General features: G+C 42.6%; 1 protein-coding gene across 1 annotated transcript; it reads left to right on the top strand.

Annotated features, from left to right (window-relative positions):
* Nucleotides 1-11847: 11847 nt before the first annotated feature.
* LOC542913 (60S ribosomal protein L21-2) lies at nucleotides 11848-13625 on the top strand. Its single transcript, XM_044515798.1, has 2 exons — nucleotides 11848-12179; nucleotides 13214-13625. Exons 1-2 carry the CDS (start codon nucleotides 11943-11945, stop codon nucleotides 13469-13471), a joined length of 495 nt encoding a protein of 164 aa, XP_044371733.1. The 5' UTR covers nucleotides 11848-11942; the 3' UTR covers nucleotides 13472-13625.
* The last annotated feature ends 653 nt before the right edge of the window (nucleotides 13626-14278 follow it).

Here is a 14278-nt window from a genome sequence, read left to right as displayed (position 1 = left end):
ATGGTACAAGGGTTACATAAAAAATAAAAACGCCAAAGAATATATTTATGCGGAAGTTAGATATGAGCATCACTTCAAACATTACTATGTACAAATTCATCTGAGTGAATTGTTCCAGCTTTTCAATCTGCGCGAGCTCGACAAATCTATCATCAGTTGCTACGTTCTGTAAGTGATTTATTTCTACCCCATCTCGTTCATATTGCCTGCACTATATATATGTCCTAACTATATTGTTGTGTCCGCTATTATACATGCAGAATGAAGATTAAGGAATGCAGAGTAAGGAACATTCATGATGTTGGGTTCATTGACCCACACATCGTTAATGGATATGTGTTGGAGCATCACCCCGCCGACATGGAGGCAGACCTGTGGCAGTTTCTTACAAAGCAGGAACTCAAAAGTGATATTCTATTTCCTTACCATTTTGGGTGAGTGTTTCTGTCTTGAGCACATTCTCTTTTGTTTACTCCATGCATGGTATGTGGCCGGCTAATCGATGAGTTATGCATGACGTACTGTGCATGTATCGTGTCCGCAAGTTCCACTGGATTCTGCTAGTAATTAAAGTTGACACCTCAGAATGTCTCATCCACGACTCTCTGAATATGGATCCAAAGCTTTGGGGCGGCATGAGAAGAATGCTGCAGAAGTAATTATTTTCATTCATTTGCGCTCTATATCGATCGGCCTATTTCGTTCATTTCCTAATATCAAGTAACTAATAACTCTCTTGTTCATTTAATTTTCTTTGCCTCGTAGGGTTTGGAGACGGTTCGTAGATACAAAGGTCGGTGAATTCAAAAAAGAGCTAGAATTCAAAAGGTCAAAGGCTAAGAATGGTGGGGATATTCAGCCAGCAGGGACCAATCTATGTGGATACTATGTCTGTGAGATTATCCGGAGATACACCTCTGAGCGGGTTCCGAGTGATACCAATGCTCAGAGGAATAACCTCCGGATGATGCTTAGTCCAGAAGCTCGCTTCCGACCACTTCAAGAGGAACTAGCTGGATGGTTCAGGAGGGAAGTCCTCCATCCTAAAGGAGAACACCATTACGAGGACGTAGAACTTTATATGCATTAAATTATGTATGAAAACTTGTTCAAAATTGTATATGGTCATCCGATGATATTGAATATATATTGTATATTCCTCTTGAATTCTTTTTGGTTCTAATTTCAAATTTGTTTGAAATTGTACATTCATATGCATGTATGTAGTACCGTAGAATATCTGAAACTCCTTCAAAATTAAAATAAAGCACAAAAGAAATAAAACAATACAAATTAAACAGAAAACAGGTTTAGGGGGGGGGGGGGCTAAAACCCTAAACCTGCGGCGGCCTTTAGTCGCGGTTGGCCAGAAGAACCGCGACTAAAGGTCCTCCGCCCCGACGGCCGCCTGGTGCCCACGTGGACGGGCCTTTAGTCGCGGTTCTTAAGCAACCGCGACTAAAGGGGGGGGGGGGCCTTTAGTCGCGCCTATTTGGTCGCGGTTGCGCAACCGCGACTAATGGCAGTTGCGAACCGCGACCAAAGGCCCTTTTTCCACCAGTGTGGGTTGTTCCCCTACTTGTCACTCAACACCCATCCAGACCCAATCCTCCTCGCCATGCTTTCCTTGGTACTACGGATCAATAAATCATGGAGTTAAGTTCAAACCAAAGCCCTAAGAAAGATGTGTTCCACATTTGTCTATCGTTAGCTCTCTAGATTAGAAACTCAATGATGGATGGACGGTTGCCTATGAGATCCATGGTCCGATTTGTTCTTGTTACCCTCTATCCTTGGGGGTGATGATTCTTGCAGAAAAACGTTATGCAGCAATACTCTGAGCAGGAGGAGGATGAGACTAACGACCATGGGAGACCGTGGTCGTAGAGAGGAGGAAGTGGATCGAAGTTGGGGCAGAGCAAGACAAAGGTGGTGCTTGTCAGAATAAGAGAGTGAGGACAACTTGAGTCATTTCATTCCATGTGGAATGGGGTGGATCAGGCCGGGATTTTACCCGTCCCGTCTCGGCCTCAACCATGCGCACACATTGCTCGGATCGAGGGAATATTTCCACGTGAGGTTATTCCGCATGGAATGGACTGGGATCCCGGGAGAGATCAGTCTAACCAAACAAGCCCTAGCGATGCTCAACAAAACACATGTCCTCAATGAGTACTTACCATCAATTAAATTCCGAGGAAATCTAGCATGCACGTAGCATACTGAATAAAAATTCACCTGCTCTCCTTGCATGGCGGCATGCCATCCATATCTTGCACCAGCTCTTGGTACAATATAGTATACCCTTTCATTCTTCCAAATAAACTGGTTTGTTGTCTTTTCTAGCTGCCATGAACTTCGGCGGTTACAATCAATTCAAGCACATCTCTCTATAGTAATCGGGTCGACTTGTTTTTCCTATACAATCGGATACATGCGTGTTATACATCTAGGTAATAGCCATGCATGCAGATTGATGAACGCAAGGCATCCCGCGTGACATTTTATGATTAGATTGATTTCATGTTTTGATCAAACTACTAATTTTCATTATCACGATTGTTATGAAATTTAACACTTACAATGGAGTTGTATTTTTCATCTATATATAAGTGAAAGGAGTACTCCCTCCATCTGAAAATATAGTGCATAATGGTTTTGTCTTAAGTCAAACTTTACAAAATTTGACTAGGTTTGAAACAAAACAAAAAATGTACAGTAACAAACAAATACAATATGAAATATATTCCAGGATGGATATAATTAATGATATTGATTTGGTAGCATATATGTTTATACATTCTTTTATAAAAAAAACTGGGCTAACTTTATAAAGTTTAATTTAAAACAGCATATGCACTATACTTTCAAATGGAGGGAGTATGAATTTTTCAGATAGTATTGTATTTCTTGTCACCATTCATTATATCTAATCTAATACCAAAGCTATAATGCAACCCATCAAATGCTAAACCATAGATTTGTTTTCGTTGTGGTGATGCTAAACCAAAGTTTTTTTTTTCTTTGTGGTGATGCTAAACCATAGATTAGTGTAAATATGCATTAGCAGCTGGTAAACATATACTCCCTCCATTCTGAATTACTTGTCGCACGTATGGATGTATCTAAATGTATTTTAGTTCTAGATACATTCATTTCAGCGACGAGTAATTTGGAACGGAGGGAGTAATGTCCACGTACGTACGTGCATACGCTGACGCGGGCATCAATGTACAGGAAATTTGGCACAGGTACGGTAGGTAGCTACTTCTCCCCCGTTTCCACGCACGTGCATGGTGTACATATACTATATACTTTCGATTAATTGCGCAAGTTAAGCTTGATTGGGCAAGTTGGTCTGCGCCCTGGCTCACTCGCAGTTACTCCATCCGTTCGAAATTACTCGTAGCTAGCGATTGCGCGCCAAAAGTAGAGCATATATAGACAGCTCAGTCGCAACCAAATTGGCACGACCAATCAGTGATGCCGGGCGGGACCAATCGTCACCATCATGACGCTGAAGGTGAGACCTGCAGGGTGCTCCTGTAAACACGTAGCTAGGTATGTGCAGATTCAGCAGTGAATATAATGCTTTGCACTGAGACATCACCGGACTTGATTTCCTTTTGTCAACCGGTCCCTCCATGAGTTGTACAATTGCCCAAGTTAAGTGTGTACAGGGAGTATCATCTGGAAAGGATTGGGCATCTTCAATCTGGACTCTTATTTTGTTTTCTAGCTAGCTATGCATTGCTAACTAGATAGAGGAGCAACTAGTACGGTTTAACCGGGATTTTTTTGAAGTAATAAGGATATCTTTAAGGCGGACCCGCAAATCTTGCGGAACCGTCCGGACCAGGGAAGCCATTCAATACGGATTTGTATCGGTCCGCGGAGAGGTCCGGACGTGATTTCTTTCGCAAACCGGCGACAAACGTGGGGAGCTTTGCAGGAGTCCGGACCGATCCTACTCCCTCTTCTGACCGCCATGGCCCATCAAAACCCCTCCTCCCTTGCCCGCGCGTATTCCCACGCCTGGCGCCACCTGCCCGCATTCATACTGTTGTAGAGCGCGCCACTCAACATTGAAGACGGCTCAGAGCGGACGCGACCACTCACTGCCTCCGTCATTGAAGTGGCACGCCAGTCGAGGGCGTCGCCCGTGATGCGCCTCGGGTGTCCGTGCATGTTCACGCCAGAGACGCATGACTGGACGGGACTGGATGGATATCTACCACGCTCGTTCAATGTCGTTGTCCGTCTGTATGTCGCCATTAAGCAGGCTCGCTGGCCGGGAAACCCACTCCAGCGTCCCGCATTGACGCCTGGCCTCACCGAAATCCGCTATTTAAGGGCGCCCACACCCGGCTATCTCTACAACACAATGGAGTTGCTCCACATCCTCCTCCTATCCTCCATATCTGCCATGACCGCCAGCAGGAAAGCGCTGTGGGACAGTTTGTCGCTGGAGATGAAGCACGCAGTGGTCGCCCTTGCCACCGCCTGGCGGAGCCGCCGTGGCAGGCTGATCAAGGTCGGCTTTCCTGCCAGCTCGCCCGAGATCTCCGACGACAAGGACGACACCACGATGGAGACGGGATCCGACGACTCCGTCCCGGCTCCCGCACCTTCTGTGCAAGCCGGCTTCACCATGAAGCAGGCATAGGCGCACTTCAACATCACCATGGCGGAGGTGCAGCCTGCGTCAGCGCCCCTGTCGGCGTTCCAGCAGATGCAAGAGGAACAGCGGTACAACCTGTTCCTCCTAGAGCAACACCGGCTGGCGGAGGGCTAGATCTACAGCGAGCGTCCCAGCGAAGAGGCTGTGGCGGCCATGGCCGCGACGAACCCCAACTTCGTTGCGGAGCAGCGTGCCATCTATGATGCGTCCGCGCTCAAGCTGCTGCTCCCCGGGAAGTGACCGCTACGGAGGTGCAGCTGTAGGCGATCGCGGAGGAGAACAACGACAACTGCGCCTCCTACGCGTCGCCGACGAACCATTAGCCGGCTCGGTGGGATGAAGACAGCACCGGCCCCACCATTTCCATCATGGACCTCACGTCCAGCGGCGACAGACAGGTCGCGGACTCCTCCTAGGATGAGTAGGCCACGGGGAAGCGGTGGTGCCTTGTGTCCCATGTGGCCCAGTTCGTCTTCCGTGTTCTACTCTTCCTCGCTAGAGACCGCATCTTCACTTCATCGGTCTCATCGTCGTGCTCATGGAGACGGCGGATGGAGGACGACACGGGCTTGGACTCCAGGCGCCGCCGCCGTAGGATAGGTTTAGGGGAGGTTCTTTTTTTTGTTCGAAATGTAATAAAATCCGTCGTGTTTGTACGAAATCCGGTCATATTTGCATGAAATTCATCCGGTTTATTGAAAAAGAGTTTGAAATGTATACGGCTAGCGTTGAATGTTGTCCTCCCGCATCCGTAACCGCGGACTGATCCCCTGCCCACATACGGATAAGGAAGGAAATTTGCGGGTTATCATTGAAGATGCCTTAATTTCGTATTTTCGTTGTTTCATGATCGAGATGGTGGCGAGCTAACTAAAAACTGAAAAGCAAAGTAATTTTTTTGAATGCGTGACGGGCATTTTTCAAATACAAGTTCACAATTTCTTAATACAAGTGAGAATTTTCCCAAAATATCTTGCTTTTTAGAAAAATGCACTAACACTTTTTTTAAGTTGATGGCAAGTAATATGTTGAGTTGTTCTCTTTTATCAAACGTGAGAATTTCTTAATGATTTTTAAAATTTTATGCGAGTCAACCTTTTACTCTCTTATTCTCTATTTTATTTCGTCCGATATCCCTAACAAATAGTAGTGTATCTGGATAGTGCATAGATAATTGTTCTTGGCTTATTGGTTAGCACATGTGCATGTTGTGCGTGAGGTAATGAATTCCAATCTTGCCGTTGCGCTATTTTTTGTTATTATACTCTATTTTATCCCACATGCTGATATGCGAGGCCTAGATCTAACAGGTGATATCAATACAGTTCGGCATATTTAAATAAAATATCAGGAGCTTTTGTGAAAATTATTTAAAGTACAAGGCATTTTCTGTAAAAACAACCAACCCACTCCTCTCACAGGAATTGACATGTGGGTCGACGTCATGTTGGCACACCAGTGGGCTGTGCATATGCCCGGATATGGACGGAGGCACCGTATTTGAACGTTCGAACAAGTTATGCCACCAGTTTCATGTATTTTATAAGTTTAGGTACCAAAGTGATCGCATCGGACAAGTTAAGGCACCCGTGATGTATTTAACTCCTCAGAATAAGCAGGACATAGGAGCGCCCGAGATTTTCTGTCGCCTCGCCTGAAACCATTTCGTAGATGTGCCGTCCCATTTCTAGCATTTTGTTCACGGTCGCTTGCTTGCTGTTTCGAATGATCGCTTCTCTGGTTTTCTTTGTTTTCTTTTCATTTTAGTTTTTTTTGCTTTTCCTTGTTTCGTCCCTGTTTTTCTTTGTTTTTCAGTGTTTTTCTTTGTTTCTTATCGAATTTCACTGTAGCTTTCTTTTCCAATCTTTTTTGGCTTCTTTAATGATTTTCATTGATTTCTTTCTTTTCTATTCATTTCTTCGTTTTCTTTTGTTTTCTTTCTTTCTTTCTCAGTTCTCTTCTTTATCTTTGTGTTTTTTGGCTTCATTGTTCTATTCTTTTCCTTTGGTTGTCTCTGTTTTTTTCTTTCTAGGTTTTTGTTGGCTTTTATCAATTTTTTTTGAATTATGATGGTTTCCTTTATACAATATTAATATTTTTAGATACATATTTTTTGTTTCCACAATAAACATTTAAAAAATATGTAATTAATGTTTATTCAGATATATGTTTTTATGTGTATTTTATTTTTTGTATGCATTGTGCATTTTTTGTATAAATATAAAATATTTTTATAACTCTTTAAACTAATTCAAATACATTTATATATATGTTTAACATTTTTTAAATGCATGATCGACATTTTTAGAATTGTATATTTTGATGTCTACTTGTTTCTGTACATATTGTAAAAATGCATAAACAAGGAACATTTTTTCTGCATGTTTTACACTTCTTCAATACATGATTAAAACTTTCTTATTATATTTTTTGAAGCCGACGATTTTATATACATTGTAAATTTTTTTAATTCAAGTAACAATTTTCATACAAGTATAACATTTTAAAATATATTATTAACATTTTTTCTACAATATATGTTTTTGATGTACATATAAGGAACATTTGTTTTACACAAAATGAACATTTTTTATACACCTTGAACTTTTTCTAAATATATGATTAATAATTTCTTGAAACATCTACTTTTTTCTTATACATCCTAAACCTTTTTGAGACACGCAAATGTTTTTCAAAAGCCATAAGCATTATTTTTTATACTGCCATTGGAATTGAATGCCACATAACTGAACTGGTCTCTTTTATTTAAAACTAATGAATGAAAAAACAGTTGCAAGAAGAAACAAAAATTGAAAGCGAAAACCAACAAAATATGTCCATCTATTGGTTTTTTTATGCGAAGTCTATCCTATTGGTGCTAGCGACCGGACGTGCCAAAGAGCCGCCCCCTCCTAGCCATGCAAATCTAGCACGCAAACGATGCGAGCGTCCAGATCGCTATAAGCGATCCATAGTCGCTCCCCCTACTATGTCTGTTCCATTTTACCTCGTCCATCTTTCCTTCAATAGTAATCACCGTCATTCAATGATCAATGACTAAGGTGCGAAACAAAATTTCGATCCAAGTTCTACATGTTTCCTTTAATTGACCACTAGGTGTTGCAGAAAGGCATAAAAGTTATGTCCCGCTTACTGCGAGGCATCCATCAGTCTTGCCTACAGGGATCGGCAAAGTGTGTCGGCTAACTAATTGTGGTATCGTGAACTTCTACGGAACCTTCCAGCCTGGTTTTGGTAAGGCTCCACGCATTTTTTTTTACTTTTTAAGCTTTTTTGTATCAGTCTCATCGGGTTTTCATTTGTTTTTAATTTTCATTTTTTTTTCAATTTTCAAATACATGTGGACTTTTCTTGAATACACGTTGACCATTTTGGGTATATATGTTCAACATTTTGCAAATATACATTAAATATGTTTAATACATGTTTAACATTTGTCAAATGCACATTGAACATTTTTAAACCCAGGAAAGGTAATTTGAAAACGTCATGAACATATTTGAAATGTGTGGACGTTTTTCTACATGGCATGAATAGTTTGGGAATGGCACAGCCATCTTCTATAAACCAAGAGAACATTTTTTACATCTCATGAACTTATAAAAAAAATGTAATGAACATGTTTTAAACATGTGAACATTCTTCTTGATGTTACATTTTTTAATGGTCTGCACATTTTAAAAATTGTGCAAAGAAATGTTTACATTTCCTGAACATTTTTAAAGCATGATGAACAATTTCAAAAACCTAATAATACTTTTTTCATACTTGTATATAAATATTTTAGGATATTTTGAGGTATAAAAAAAGAAAAAATGATGAAATAGAGGTATAGTGAACAGAGACTGGCCATTTCGACGCTTCTTCAGAAGACGTTCACGTTGTCTCGCTGCTAGTGACATACAAACGCCTTCGAAACATAGGCAAAATCACTAATTAAGGATGCCCCATACAAAGATTGCACCACTGGCGGAGGCCTGTAGTGGGCAGGGTATGGCAGCCGCCATGCCTTGATTTTGAGCAGAAAATTTGTATACATATGTATGCTACGACTACCTCTCTAGTTGGTTTTGACCGCTGGTAGTCTTATGCTAAAGGAGAGATGGGCCGACGCATCCAGCTAGTTGGGCCAGGAATCGATAGAGCGCCCATCCACGAAGCTACACAAAAACGGGGAGCTGCAGCGGCAGTCTGCAGGGACTATGCAGGCAATTTCGTTGGAAGTTCTGTGCTCGTTATACATGGAATAACAGATGTGGTGACATGCGTAGGGAAGGACTATCTCTGGCGCAAGATTTGATGCTACAAAATGTTGTTATTGCTTCAGATTCCAAGCAGGCGGTTGAAGACATCCATCCATAGAGCAAGTTGAGGAGATAATGACGCGATTATCACTGAAATCAGACAATGTTTACTAGCCTTTAATTGTAATATTACTTCGAAGATAGAACTGCTAATAGTGATGACATAAAAAAGCAAGTGAATAAATAATTTAACCAAGCGAGACAAAAAAAATCATAGAAAACCAAGAAAACACCCAAAAAATAGAAAACAATCCTAGAGCATGCCACATGACATGCCGAGGCTCTTCCACGCAAGGAGTAGTGCCCCCCCGCGGTGCACCCTCCAACTAGTTGCTGTCCTGTTTTGTTTATAGGTGAGTATTGCTCCCACGACTTTGATGCTACCATGCTTTTATGTCTCGAAACTCAAATTTGGAGTTTTAGAGAAATCCAAAAAAGCCGTGGATGTTCACAAGATAAGTGTGTACAAACCATAAAAATTTCAACTCCAAATGAAAAACATAAAGTATTTGAAAAGACAATTCCAACGTGAATAAAGTCGCAAGTAGACAAAAGTTGTTTCTGGAAGTTCAGGGGCTATAAACACCTATCTTATGTGTATTTCGAGTTTGAAGTTGGAATTTTTGTCTTTTTATACCTATGTGTATTTCGAGTTTGAAGTTGGAAAATTTAGGAGCTGTAAACACCTATCTTGTGAACATCCACAATAGTTTCCGGAAATTTTTTATGCGTCATAATTTAAGTTTTCTGACATTGAAGCACGATAACACCTAAGCCATGGGAGCATCAAGTATTCTCCCTTGCTGTTATGGCGAGGAGGAAACACTGGGTTAGTCCCTCTCTTTGGAAGTGATGATTCATGTGGTCGTCTCGAGATAGGTCGTTCATTCGTCACATGGCGCTAAATTCCGGTTGGAGACTAAGGTCCAGTTTTTTTGGCCGATTCTCTCAAAATATTTAGAATCGAACCTAGATTCTTTCGGAATCTTAAACCCGTATTTTCTTGACACCCTATTTATACCCTAACTAGCTAGCATGATTAAAAAATACAGGTTCAAGATTTTAAAAGAGCCTGAGGGGATGTCTAATTCTTAGGATTCTGGGAGAATTGTAAAACAAACTGGGCCTAAGTGTTTTTTCCTTCTGAACAAAGGTTAAGTCTTTGTTTTTTTTGTCAGGGAAGGTTACACGGTTGTTGTAGGCTAGCCCAATAACCGTCCTGCAATGTTGGACTCAAAGTGTTACAACCCAAATTGCTTATTTGGTATAAATGCGATGAACATATTTTAAATGTGTGAACACTTTTTTGAAATCACTAATTAAGGAGTACTCCTTTCAAAGATCACTCTCACCTTCCTAGGTTATGACAAGTGGAACGCTGCATGTGTGCCACTTGTCGCAACCTGGTAGTTTTCCCCTTTTTTGTAGATCCGCTTATTCAAAACGTTTTATCTCTTAAAACGTGCGTCCAAATCTTGAACCATTTTCATCGTTGGATTTCTCGCGTCGAGATCTTCAAAAGTAGATCCCATGTCGATAGATTTTGACGAACTTTTTTTCACAAAAAAAACAAAAAAATCGAACGAAAAAACCTAACCGGGAGCATGATTTTTTTCCTTTTCGAAAGAGGCACGACTGCGCCTCTCGCGAAAGTACGACCATGCCTCTCGCGGGAACAAAACGTGTCTCTCGCGAAAAAACAGAAAACGCGTCTTTTTTCGTTCCGAGAGACACGGTCGTGCCTCTTACGAAAGCAAAACCGTGCCTCTAGCGGAAAAAGAGAAACTGAAAACCCGTTTTTTTTTTCTGTTTCCTAGAGTCATGGTCGTGCCTCTCTGAAAAGCAAAAACGTGCCTCTCACGAAAGTAAAACTGTGCTTCTGACGATAATAATAATAATAAACACGATTTTTTCCGTTTCCGAGAGACATGGTCGTGCCTATCGCGAAAGCAAAACGTGCCTCTTGCGGAAGGAAAAAACGCGTTTTTTCGTTCATTTTTTTTGAAAATTTGTTTTTGGTCCAAAAGCTAAGGAAGACCGGTGGAAAACCAAAACGTCAAAATAAACCAGAAATAAAACCGTTTAAAAAGCCAAAAACACGTGTGCAAAAATGAAAATATAAAATCTAGAGGAAGCGTCCAGACCGTGACACATTGCGGGTGACTGAGAGCGCGCCAAGTGGCGTTGATCATTGTGAGACTCGTGAAGGAGCGCTCGTTGACTAGTTGGTCTCACATTTTTTGAATGGCATGGAAATGTCTTGAGGTAGGCCGTTTGTTGGTCACTGAGTGCCAAAAAATTTGTAAAACTAGCCATAGTGGGAAGTAACTTCGACTAGTAACATGCATATGTTACTAGTCTATTACTACCTTCATAGTGGGGAGTAATATATGTGTGGTATCATGCAACATTTCATTTATTAGGTTATAGACTCATCTTGTCTTTATATGTGTGATGTTACTCATACTATTGATAACTAGCTGTATTACCACATGACTCTCTTTCTTCATTAATTACTTGCCACATCAACTATTTTGTCTAGGTATGTGTGATGTTACCATCTACTCCGTATGATACTCCCACTATGGTAGTCTAAGGGGTTAAGTTTTTGTTGTATTTTAGCCCAATAACCGGCCTGCCATGTTGGACTCCAGGTGTTACACTTTTTTTTGAGGTAACCCAGGTGTTACACTTACAACCCACCAAATCGTTCATTTGCGGCCCAACTCTTCACTCACGGCAACGCATGACAGGCCCAACAAAAAATAACGAAAACCTAGCCCAATCTAGCATCCGGCAGAACGGCCCGAGACCCATTTATAAATACGCGGCACCTCCATCCTAAGAAACCCTAGCGCCGCACACACTCCCCCCGCCCGCCGCCGCCGCCGCACAGCCGCAGGGAGAGAAGGCAAGGAGGAGGAAGGAAGGGGAAGATGCCGGCGGGGCACGGGCTGCGGTCGCGGACGCGCGACCTGTTCGCGCGGCCCTTCCGTAAGAAGGGGTACATCCCGCTCACCACCTACCTGCGCACCTACAAGGTCGGGGAGCACGTCGACGTCAAGGTGAACGGCGCCGTCCACAAGGGCATGCCGCACAAGTTCTACCACGGCCGCACCGGCCGCGTCTGGAACGTCACCAAGCGCGCCATCGGCGTCGAGATCAACAAGCAGGTATAACTCCCCTGCCCCCTGCCCCGTCTTCTCCCTTCTTCATCTGTGGTGGTCGGGTTTCCTAGATCTGTGCTGCGAGGGCGATACTGTGATCTTGACCGACGGGATGCATAAATCTGTTCTGTTTTCGGTTTCTCGTTGTTATAACCTGCTGAAAATGAGCTAGACCATCAAGTATCTTGGTTCGTTTGGTGCGAATACAGTCCAGTAGACTAGATCAATGGTTTATTGTGCTTGATTTGTTATGCTAGCCTGCTATGTGTGCGTGTGATTTACTCTTCAGAGCAATTCTGTCCGGCTTACTGTTACTGTGTCAATTTCCTTTCATAGCTACACATTTCTGTGATGTCCCGCAGTGATTTGATGGTCTGTTATCTGATGCATCATCTTGAAAATTTATGCTTTATCTCTGTTGATTACATATGCCCTAGGCCGAGCGCTTCCCCCTTCAGCTATGGGAAGGCGTGGTATTCCACGGGAGAGGTTTTTGTGGCGCACGATTCGTGTGATGGGCATACAGCAAAATTTTCATTCTGGCTTCCCCTGACTGCATGCTTTATCTGTAGCAGTTATGAGAGCCTAATTGGATGATACACATATAAACATCTGTTTATTTATCTAGTGATACCCTAGCTTGTTTCATGTATTGTGTCTGCATATTGGAAGCATATCATAGCCTGTATGATCCAAAGTGTCTGCAATTTTGATGCATTTCATGGCTTGTTTTGTCTAATTTGTAGGCAGTTTGGATGCGTTTCATAGCTAATCTTTCTGTGCTACTATGATTTGTACACAGTAAATGTTTTATCCATTTGGTGGCATGGATTGTTAGGCCACAGTGCCACATTTTACATCACTTGATGTTGGGCACAATATTATTTCTCCATTTCCTTGTCAGTAAACTACTTGTGATGTCAATCTAAGTTAAGTGTTTGCTTGTCATGTCTTCTGCATGTAACTGTTGCGCTACACTATGTATCAGTGGTTTCATATATGTCTGTACACAGATTGTAACATGTGTTCCCTGTCATCAGGTCGGCAACAGGATCATCAAGAAGAGGATCCATGTGCGTGTGGAGCACGTGCAGCCATCCAGGTGCAACGAGGAGTTCCTCCAGAGGAAACTCAACAATGACAAGCTGAAGGCGGAGGCCAAGGCGCGTGGCGAGGTCATCAGCACGAAGAGGCAGCCAGCAGGGCCCAAGCCTGGGTTCATGGTGGAGGGCACCACCATCGAGACGGTCACCCCCATCCCGTACGACGTCGTCAACGATCTCAAGGGTGGTTACTAGAGCGCTTGTTTCCTGAGCAGAAGCTTGAGCCAGTTCTTAGTATCTATGCTTGTTCCCAATGTTTTGGTACTGAGTAGTTCTCTTTTTGCTCCGCCGAGTGTGAACTTCTCTGTGGTTAACATTAAAGATTTCCTGTGGTTGATTTCGTTCTTGACATGCTGCTGGATATATTTGCTTTTGGTTGATTGAGCAATTGTTTGTTCTACGAGTTTCATTCGAGGAGCTGCAGATTTCACGAGCGATCGATGTCCCACGTAATTCCTGTGTGAGCAAGCAGCTTCGAGATGCATACCAAGATTTAGGTTGCGAAAGCTACAGCCCCTAAGCGGATAAAATGGCTGGAACGCCGCATGGCTTTGTTGTGGTTCAGATGTTTGCATATGTACTTGGTTTTTTCTATGCCTGTTGTGGTTCAGATGTTTGCATATAGCCGATAATACTGGGTTTTTCTATGCCACTTAAATCGATATAAGTAATACTCTCTCTGTTTGAAAATACTTGTCCTCGAAATGGTTGTATCTAGACTTATTTTAGTTATAATGGTTGTATCTAGACTTATTTTAGTTATAGATACATTTATTTTATTCATTTTAAGGACAAGTATTTCTGACCAAAGGGAGTATATTGCATATAAGTAGAGCGTAGTAACCGTTCCCCACCCCGATCGCCAGCCACCACCACCTATGGCAGGTGGCGCTCCCGTGGCCCACGCCAGCATTGCTACCTTATCCTTCCCTCAACCGTTCCCCACCCCGACCGCCAGCCACCACCACCTGTGGCAGGTGGCGCTCCCGTGGCCCACGCCAG

This window comes from Triticum aestivum, chromosome 4B (genome assembly GCF_018294505.1).
Source record: "Triticum aestivum cultivar Chinese Spring chromosome 4B, IWGSC CS RefSeq v2.1, whole genome shotgun sequence".
NCBI lineage: Eukaryota > Viridiplantae > Streptophyta > Magnoliopsida > Poales > Poaceae > Triticum > Triticum aestivum.
This window is presented reverse-complemented; position numbering and strand designations above follow the sequence as displayed.

What these genes read in the sequence shown, in the direction of transcription:
- LOC542913 (XM_044515798.1), top strand. Translation starts at nt 11,943, where the DNA reads ATGCCGGCGGGGCACGGGCTGCGGTCGCGGACGCGCGACCTGTTCGCG. An exon ending in GCGTCGAGATCAACAAGCAG is followed by an intron (nt 12,180 to 13,213) that starts GTATAACTCCCC and finishes CCCTGTCATCAG; the next exon opens with GTCGGCAACAGGATCATCAA.